Genomic DNA, 9,838 nt, shown 5'->3' with positions numbered 1-9,838 from the left:
AACATGTCATTTGGAATATACGGAGTATAAGTTAGGCTAGAAATACTACAATAACTAATAGGACTAAATGACCTACGTTAGCGGTTCAATTTGCCACTGGTAGAACTACTCCATTTATTGAACTTGCCAAAGTGTAGACTACTTGTCGTTAAATGCATTGATAATTAGTAAAAGTTCAATAGACTCCTTTGTCAATAACCATCTAGGCATCTAAATACTAAATCATCATATAACAAAATTCAATTATAATTCACACGGTCTTACATGCGTTTAATATAGACACAAGCCAATATGGCTAGAGATTTCTCTACTATCCCCTCACACATATAATTGCACATTTGCACCAAGTTAAAATCGGTAACTACATCATACTACATGCCAAACCTTTGAAAATGAATTATCACTCTCTAAATCAAAACTCAAGTATAATCTACCCCATTAGATATTACCCCCTTTTTAATTTATGGAATTCCAGGCATATCAAAACCGAGTAGGCTTCAAGCATCTCGTTCCCCCTCGCCCGTTGTTGGGCTTTGGGCTTTTGACTCACTTGTTCTCCCAACACTCGGGCTCTCTTTCCCTTTAACTCTTGTTTTCAACATTTTTTTCTGTAAATCTGTAATATATCACAATTCACAATGGTACAACCTCAGAGCAACAATGGCGACGCAGCCAATTTTTCCCGCACATTCAAGTATCTCATGGGTTAGCTAACTTCTCGAAATTCATCTCAATTACTACTTTGATCTCAATTTTTAATGCAATTTTAGTTACCCTTTTGCTTTCTCTCTTCAGCGACGCAATTTTTGTCCAGGGGCATACCTTTTATCTTCAATACCTGGATAATTCGGCACCTTACTGCAACCGATTATGCTGTAAGGATAATTCAATTCTCTTTTTAATACTATATTAATTTGTTTTCTGCATATTTTGATGATTTTCTGAGCTATATATTTAGCTGCATTTCTTAATTTTTCAATGGATTGATTCTGATTTTGCTGGAGTAAAATATATTTTTTTACTGGGTTGTGTATTGCTTCCTTTAGGAAAGAGCGAGTACAATCAAATCCAGAGATAGATTTTGATTTGTTTTTATTCTTGTGTATGAAGAGTAGTAAAAGGCAATGATGTAGACGGTATTTGATTTGAGGTCTTGGGTACCAACCTCCAAGACTTTAATCAACTACGCTAGTTGGCACCTGCGGTTGATGCTAATTTTTTATTTCGATTTCGAATCTTTTTTATTGTCCCTTAATTATTAATCATACTAGGCTAGAATTTATGGAAATAATTCTCTTTTCCTAATTGAATGAAGTTGAGAGTGTTACATTAATCCAACATAAAGAAGGCTATTTTTTAAAAGGACTTAGTGAAACCATGTTATAATCTTAATTTTGAGATGTTTGCTACCAACGTGGTTACTAAAATATTTAGTGAAATATTTTCCGATTGGCAAAATATTGCGCATATGTGATTATTATTGTCCCTGGTAGTTTAGAGTTTGTGTCTTTATGATCTTCCTGTCCTTGTACTAGGATTTTTGTACCGGAAATACTCTTCAGATCATATATTGTTATTTTCATGTAAAATGCAGCTTTATGCAGTGCAATTTCATCTGTTTGTTACTTGCATACTGTTTGTCAGTCGAGAAGGATTCAGGCGAGCATGTATGCGGGCAGAAATTAAGAGGTGTTTCTCTTGCACTCTTCCATTTTTACAATTCTATTAAGGCGTTTTTGTGTTCACCTAATTTTCAATTATTTAAAGTAAAATATATTCAAGTTCATGCATAGGTTAGTAAGCTTAAAGAAGATACATCCAGGAAAACTAAGTCTAAATAAGATGTAATAAGGGTTATTTAAGTTCCATTTGTAACTAAAATATATTTTGATAAGTTTAGCTATATATAGATTAGTTTAGATAATGAAATTAGGTGAATTGAATGCACCCTTAGTGATTCTAGTATGACTTTTGTAAATTATGGATCATTTTTTTTATGATAATGCTGATTTTATGCTCTCTATATGAAAAGGCTTGTGTCCTTGCATTGAAATTTTGAGTGCTTGCTCTGTATATTTTTGTAGATTAATTTCTAAAACTTATAATGGAAGTGAAGGATGTTGACTATCCAAAGAATCACCAAAAATTCTATTTCTTTGTTCTTGGAACTAGTGTATAGGGTTTATGGAGGAGATAGCACATTTTCTAGTTGCCACTTGCCTTTATGCATCTAATTAGTTTAGTGATGTAAAAGCCAGTGAAAGTTTAACATGTTTGATGCAGTGATGATGCTTCAGCGAGTGAATATGCATCAAAGATATTGAAAGTAGCCTGGCTGTCTCTTCCACTTGGAGTAATAATTACAGTGACAGCATGTGCATTTGTCTTCTGGTGGCAACATTTGAGCTATTCCAGCCCTTATGGGCAGGCTATATTATTGAATGGTAATCTACTGATTATATTTAGTAGTGTTTCCTACCTAAATAGGTTTTTAGAGTTTGTTTCCACTCTCTCTCTCTCTCATGTATGTGATTCTCTTACTTCCAATCAACTTTCCTCCTATCCAAACCCTTTCCAATTTTTCAGATAAATCAGTCAAGACTAATTATCAGGATTTCCTAGTAGTTGGGACTTGGGGAATTTCTTTCATTTATACTTGTAGGGACAGGAAATATTTCACAACTGCTTTCAGATGTTCTGGTGACTTCTCACTTGAAGCTTCTCTGATGTCTATGTTTTTTTTTTCTTTTTTTTAAGTTATGTTTCCTTTTTTTTTTTTCCCTCTATTTGGGAGATGGAGAGTGCAGTAGAGGGAGTGTAGAAGTGATACTAAAAGTGCACTTATCAGATTGTGTTGACCATGTTTGTTTCAACTAGCCCAACTACACAATGTATTAACTTCTTTAGAGGTGAATCACATTGGAATTTTGAGTTCTGTGAAATGCATTTAAATTGTAGTTTTATCTGATTTCCATTGACATACATGCAAAGTATTTTCCTCACCAATCAATTACTATTTTAATGGCCGATTAAGATGGTTGTTATGAGATAAATTTTTAATCGTGGAAGTTATAAACCCAACCACTTAACTTTTGCTTCTTCCATGGAGCTTTAAATTCCCTTAACCCAGCTGTTTTTGGCATTGCAGGCTTTGCGTGCTTATTGGAGCTTTTAGCAGAACCATTTTACATTCTTGCTCAGTATATGTTTTGTCTCAAATTGCGAATGTTGGTTGAAAGTGCTGCAACACTTTCTCGGTGTATAACAACATATGCCCTTATAGTTGGAAGCAGTGGCATGGTAAGCCATTGAACTGGACTAAGCTTGAGATACTGTTAAATACTAGAGCCCTCTTTTTGTTTCTGACAATTTTACCTGCGAAGCCTTGCAATAATTAAGTGTCACAACTAAGTCAAGAATTCCCCAGCATAATTAATGTCATGGGTGATCTTGTTTTATTTAATTTAGAATATTTTTTAATCGTTACGTATTTTATGATAAAAATATGTTTTGATTCTGTTGGTATTGTAATAAAATCAGTTGTACCTTGCAGGAAAAGGCAATTATGTTTGCTTTATCACAAGTTTCATATGGGGGTTGCGTGTTTCTAGGTTATTGGGGCTACTTTGTCTTTTATCATAAATTGCAAGGTTCAAAGCTGTTTCCTTTCAGGTAAACTTACTATTCTATATATGCAACTATGCAAGCTATGATATTACATCTAAGAGCTTCATTGTTGAGTTTGAAGACCTGCACTAGAGATTTATCCATTGTAAGCTAATGTATGGCTGCTCATCTTGACCTAAGGTTTAGCTTGCATGCAATTTGGTTAGTATCATGGGACATTTTTTTTCACACCACAATATGACTAAATTAGCATGCAACTAGATCAATAATTTGCTGGGACTACTGGAGAATCTTAATGTTGAATCATTGTGTATATGCTTACCTGTAACTTTAGCAAATTCCAATGTTTTTGGGTGTCTACACGACAAAAGCTGTCTACAAGATCCTTTTTTCTTTCTGATTTTATAAAATACTGTAAGTCCATTGAGAAACTCTTTGCCTTCATGTGTCAGGGTGAAAACTGGTTTTACCATCTCACATTTGCTTATCATTCATTGCCATCTTTATCCCTCTTTTCTCAGAATAGGTGCTATGATGAGCTATGACAAGCCGCTATTGAAGATGTGTACAGTGTTTACTCTTCAGTCGGTTCAAAAACTGATTCTTCAAGAAGGAGAAAAGATGGTACTTGTGTGGTTTGACACTCCATATAATCAAGCTGTATATGGACTAATTGATAAATTAGGTGATTTGTCTTTCAATCTCTTGTTCCTCGAATGGCAATCTTTTATTTGGCTTTAAACTATTAACTAGCTAGACACATTGTGATGTACTGACAAAATTTACTGTAGGGCTTAGTTGCTTACTCTGTCTACTAATTTCACGTGTCAGGTAGTTTGGTGGTGAGAATGGTATTTCTTCCTTTTGAAGAAAGCTCATATGCCATATTTGCAAGGTCTGCTTCAGGTCAAGTTCTTTTACTCATCATCTCGATCTTGTTTATTCATTCTCTTTTGATATAAAGCTCTATAATTTTGTTCACAGTGGAAATTTCATAATGAGCATGCTAGCATAATAATGTTATTTGAAGCAATATATAAAAAGGTTCAAGGTGCACCAAGTAATTGGTATTTCCCTACAGGACTTCCCTACACCATAGGTGCAGTTAATAAATGTTTAAAATTTTGTGAAAAAAAGGCTGTGCCTTATCGCACCTAGGTGCACTTCAAATTTGCTTCATCTAGACCAAAAAAAGTGTAAGACCCATATTGCCTTGCGTCACAGCACTTCAAGCATGCTTTTTCAAACACTGGTTAGAAGGGATTGCTCATATCTGCAATTGTCTTTCTCCCAGAAAATTTTGAGGGTGTTACCATGTTACTTCCAGGGCCCTATCTTTGGGAAAATATTTAGATTGTTACTCTAAGAGTCTAAAATGTGACCCTTGTGAAATCTGAGACTATATTATGCTTTAAAAGTAGTTTTAGCATCTATCAAGTTCCTGAATATATACTTTTGCCTTATGCTTGAATTACGGCTTGGTAACATCTGATAAGATGTGTCTTTTCCTGATGACCTCATTCATGATTTGTAAATTAGCCTCACTCCTAACTTATTGGAAATTTCTCTATAGATAATGGCACCAAAGTCTTTTGCTCCATCTTATGCTCTTTGTCAAAGCCTTTGTCCTCTTTCTCACCACTTTCCCCCTTTTTTTTCCTTTTGAAAACAAAGGTATTTAGGGGTAAAATTAGGCACCACAGATGAGTAATCTTGAAGAAAAATAACTTTAAAGTAACAGGCATAAATTGAAAGGTTAGTGACTTAGTGGAGTAGTCACTCAACGATTGGAAACTTGTCAGTTTTGTTTTTTCTTTTTTTGTGCAAATGTCAATTTAAAGTAAAAAAGATTGGAGCAAAGACTAGTGCATTTGATGCATATTGAGATCGCTTCTTGTTATGGTCATTCTAGGTTAGACTTGTTGTTATCCCCTTGGCTTTCCTCTATCTGTCTCTCCATCCTTGTTGCTATTGGGTTCAAGAGGAGTTGCGGTTGAGCTCTCAGGAAATACTCTTACCTAAGTGATTTGATGTTTTTGTTTGCCATTTGAACCTTTTCTTCTCATTCACGACAGTATATGAAGGCTACATTGCATTGTGGCAAAAATCCTGTTCATAGTTTTTATAAATTGCTGCATATCAATCTGCAGAAGATTCTAAAGATAGAAGGAAGGATCTAGGACGCCGCCTCACGGAAGCCCTAAAGCTTGTAATGCTTATTGGTATGTCTTCCTAAGTAGTTGTATAATTAATTTTTTTGTAATTTTCTTCAATCTGAAGAATCTTTTAAATATTAACAACTTATTTAGTTTGATGCGTGAAGAAATTCTTGCCAGTACTTGACAATAAGTGATGTAATAGCTTCAGTGGATATCTGCTTCAACTGTGAAGTCCATATTTTTTTTTTAAACTTGGCTGTTGTTAAATCTCTGCATTTGTAAACATGAGATGTGTCGGTATAGTGTTCACTCTGTTCAGTGCTAGTCATGTTTCTGCATGCTTGGTATCATGGTATGTTATGTCTAGCTGTTCTGGCATCTAAGTTCTGCAAACATGTGCAACTAATGGAGTACTTCTTTAATAGTGCTAATTTAGTCTGCCCCTCCGCCAGGGGCGGAGGCACATACACTCAAGTGGGATCCATTGACCCCACTTAACATGAATAAATGAAATTTTTTTCTATAAAATTATTTTTTTTCCTATAAAATTAAATTTTTTTGCCATTAAATATACGCACTTGACCCCATTAAAATTTATCTAATGTATTTTGACCCAGTTAAATATTTTTTCTGGATCCACCACTGCTCACCGCGTTCTTCTTTTTGTAAAAAATTGCATGTTTGAGTTAATTTCTTTATCTAAATCAGCTAGTATTCTTCCCTCAATATTGTGACTTTTATCTATGACTTTTATTCTCTATTGAGAATCAGAAGTATTAAACTAAATTATAGCCTTATGATTGTCTATCCGGTACATTTGAAACTGTCTGTTTTAATTATTATCGCAGGTCTTATTTTTATGGCTTTTGGACCAAGCTACTCTTATTCTCTCTTGAGATTGTTGTATGGACAAAAATGGAGCGACGGAGAAGCTTCAACTGCTCTCAGATACTACTGCTTGTACATTATAGTTCTGGCAATGAATGGTTTGTGATATATTCTAACCATGTAGTTTTGACTATATCCACTGAAAGTTAGAATATGAGCAATATATATTCTTTTGATTGTGATTTGAATGTTCAATGTTTTCTCTGTATCAGGAACATCAGAAGCTTTTCTGCATGCTGTTGCTGATGAGAACCAACTGAAGCGCTCTAACAAGTCACTGGTTGTGTTCTCACTGATCTATGTTATTCTGAATATCTTGCTAGTACGATCAGCTGGTGCACTTGGCTTAATCTTTGCAAATGCCACAAGTATCCTTATCTGTTGTCACTTTTTTCTGCCATATTCCTTGTAATGGATTTTTCTTTTCCCTCTGATACAGCTATATTTATCCCGCTGAGACAGGGTCTTATAGGGACGTCTTCATGTATGTAAGATATCCCTAAATAGTTCAACCACCATGCTAATTCGGCCCTATACATGCATGCACATGACTAATAAGAAAATCATAACAAATAATTGCACCCCTGCTCCCCCCCCCCCCCCCCCTCCCCCTCCCCCTCCCTACACCCACACCCACACCCACACCAAAACTTCCCTATTTATGAAAGAGTCCGTCTCAGGTTCTGTCATCAAATTCATGTACTATTATTGTACTTTCATGCCTTGTGGCTGTGGAATCAGGATTTAGACAAATCAACCTTTTTTTTGTAGAAAAGCTTCTCTCTAGGTAGTAATGGCTATTATTGTCCTCATTTCTATATTCCCTGTTGTTGCCTTGACTGTAATGAAGATATGGCACTGCGGATAGCATATTCTGCTGTATTTATCAAGCAGTACTTCCAGGTTTGTCCTGTATTTTGACTCCAATCCTTGCCAAATATTTTGTGATGTAGATGTGTGGCAAGTCCAATATTGGAGATATGTCTTCTTGTATTATTAACCTCTGTCCTGTACACAGGGCTCATCGTCATTTTCATTTCGTAGCTGTTTGCCTTCTGGTTGGATAGTGCTTTTATTATCTTCAGCGGTTACTCTGTTATCTGAGAAGATATTTCTGGACAGGGATAACTTCTTGACTACATTTTTGCCCCACTTTTCTGTCGGGCTAACTTGTTTCTGTGTTTCAGCTTTTGTCATGTAAGTCTCATATCTTCTTTCTTTCCAAGGGTTCTGACCTTCAACACCCCCCTTAAAAAAAAAAAAAAAAAAAAAAAAAAACACCACACACACACTAACACCTAAAACATGTTTTGAATTGGAAGAATAAATTACGAGCTGAATAGGATTAATTCGAGGGCTATAATGATGGGGGTAATGAGGAGGTAATGATGGATTTTTTGGACATGGTGAAGGAACTTATGTTATCTATCTGGAAGTAAATTATTAGTTTATCCCTATTCACCCTATTAGAGATTGGTCCATTCCTCCGTGATTAATTTACTCAATACTTTACTTCCCTTAGTTATTTTCACAATTGATAGACCCCTTTTTCCTCAATTTAAGTATGTTGTATGATTTTAGAAGACAAGAAATCCTCTTCCACTATTTGTTGTTCCCAAGCTTTTGCATTGAATTTCGTGCCCCTTGCTCCCTCCCAACCTGAGTAATATGGTATCAGCTGCTGCAAAGTCATCCTATTGGGTTTTCTTAAATGATGTAGTTTTATTGGTATATTGTGTTTTCCTGAATTGAATTTAGTGGCAGGGTAATATTTACTGGTTTATGATATTGCTCAAACATGGATTCACTTCCTCCAAACAAGTTGTTTAGTGTTAAATTCTAGTTAATACGGAGTATTAATTATACAAGTACTATGTATTATGACTGGTTTTATGTACCAACAGATATCACAGTGAACGGGACTTTATTAACAAATTGATCCACATACGCCGTCATGCTGACTAGATAGTACCAGCATTTTCTCCTGTGATAAGGTCTGTTGCTCTATTAATTATTTTTTTCTCCTCATTCCCTTAAGGCCTAAATTGTGCTTTTGCATTCCTTTACCTCTTGTTTACTATGTAGTGTTTTGGGATGGATGCGAGAGAATGGAGTGCCTTTTGAGTTTGTTCAACTCTTGCAAATTGTTGACCGGTATCTACAAGGAGCTTTGTCAACCAATTGGGAGATTCTTGTCCGGAGTTCAACTAATTGGCAGTTTCTTGTCCAGGGTAAAGTTGTTCACTCTCCCCTTTATTTGATTGTTTTGTAACTGCAACTTGATCATCACTCATTGTCAAGATCCAGCATGTAAATGTTTTACTTTGCCTCATTATTATATTTGTGAATTGTAATGGTCTTTATTTTTACTATTTTCCTCTTATGTTTACAGTTCTCTCTCTTTCTCTCTGTGATCCATCTTCTGAACTTTGGGGAATTGCATTGGGTGGCCTTCAGCTAGTGTTACTACTTGTTTACAGCTTTTCCTGCACAGCTCTTGTGGTGGTGGAAAATCTTGTTGCCATTGCATAATCTTAGCAATGGTTGGTTGGTCCGAGAACATGAACCTGCTGTCGGAGAAGATTAAGTGGAGCTGATTAATCCATTTTCATCTATACAAAGGATCTCTTGCATGAAGTTGTAGCAAAGAACTGATAGTGTTCTTCTGGAATCTTACTATATTATATCATAAAATCTCATGCTGAACGACACTGTACAAGTTCAATATAGACGAGTTCTTGCAGTATAAACTATAGATACGTTAATGGTTTTTTGTATACTTTGAGCTAGCTACATCAATTCAATGGTAGAAATTCAGTGATTGATATTGCTCTTGAAGATCTTTACCATAGTATTGAAACTGTTTTTTCTAGTAGTACTGATGAGTTGAAGCCATTTTTAATTTTTTTAATGCAACTATTGTTGCTGCAGGAAATATGCTGTATGGGCCGTATGGTTCAGCATCTAGCTTGATTGAGTTATGTGGTTCAACTCTAATATTAGTGGGCTAGAAATATGCTGACAAATAATAAAGTATTGGGCTTGCTTAAAAATCTCATTGTATATATATATCAAAAGCTTATTCAAAATTCTCATTATAGAAGGTTTTTACATCAGCAATATATCAGTAGACATGAATGTTAACGTAAGTTTTGCAACTTCCA

General features: G+C 35.2%; 1 protein-coding gene across 1 annotated transcript; it reads left to right on the top strand.

Moving 5' to 3' along the window:
• The first annotated feature begins 496 nt into the window (after nucleotides 1-496).
• On the top strand, nucleotides 497-9,499 carry LOC145619041 (uncharacterized). Its single transcript, XM_081673639.1, has 16 exons — nucleotides 497-705; nucleotides 796-875; nucleotides 1,595-1,689; nucleotides 2,284-2,444; nucleotides 3,149-3,300; nucleotides 3,554-3,672; nucleotides 4,149-4,312; nucleotides 4,459-4,533; nucleotides 5,778-5,849; nucleotides 6,635-6,772; nucleotides 6,887-7,042; nucleotides 7,525-7,577; nucleotides 7,693-7,871; nucleotides 8,579-8,668; nucleotides 8,760-8,905; nucleotides 9,067-9,499. The coding sequence occupies exons 1-14, from the start codon at nucleotides 639-641 to the stop codon at nucleotides 8,637-8,639; spliced, it is 1,572 nt and encodes a 523-aa protein (XP_081529765.1). The 5' UTR covers nucleotides 497-638; the 3' UTR covers nucleotides 8,640-8,668; nucleotides 8,760-8,905; nucleotides 9,067-9,499.
• The last annotated feature ends 339 nt before the right edge of the window (nucleotides 9,500-9,838 follow it).

Source organism: Chenopodium album, chromosome 3 (assembly GCF_948465745.1).
Source record: "Chenopodium album chromosome 3, dcCheAlbu1.1, whole genome shotgun sequence".
Classification (NCBI taxonomy): Eukaryota; Viridiplantae; Streptophyta; class Magnoliopsida; order Caryophyllales; family Amaranthaceae; genus Chenopodium; species Chenopodium album.
The sequence above is the reverse complement of the archived record's forward strand: the minus strand, read 5'-3'. Positions and strand labels throughout refer to the sequence as shown.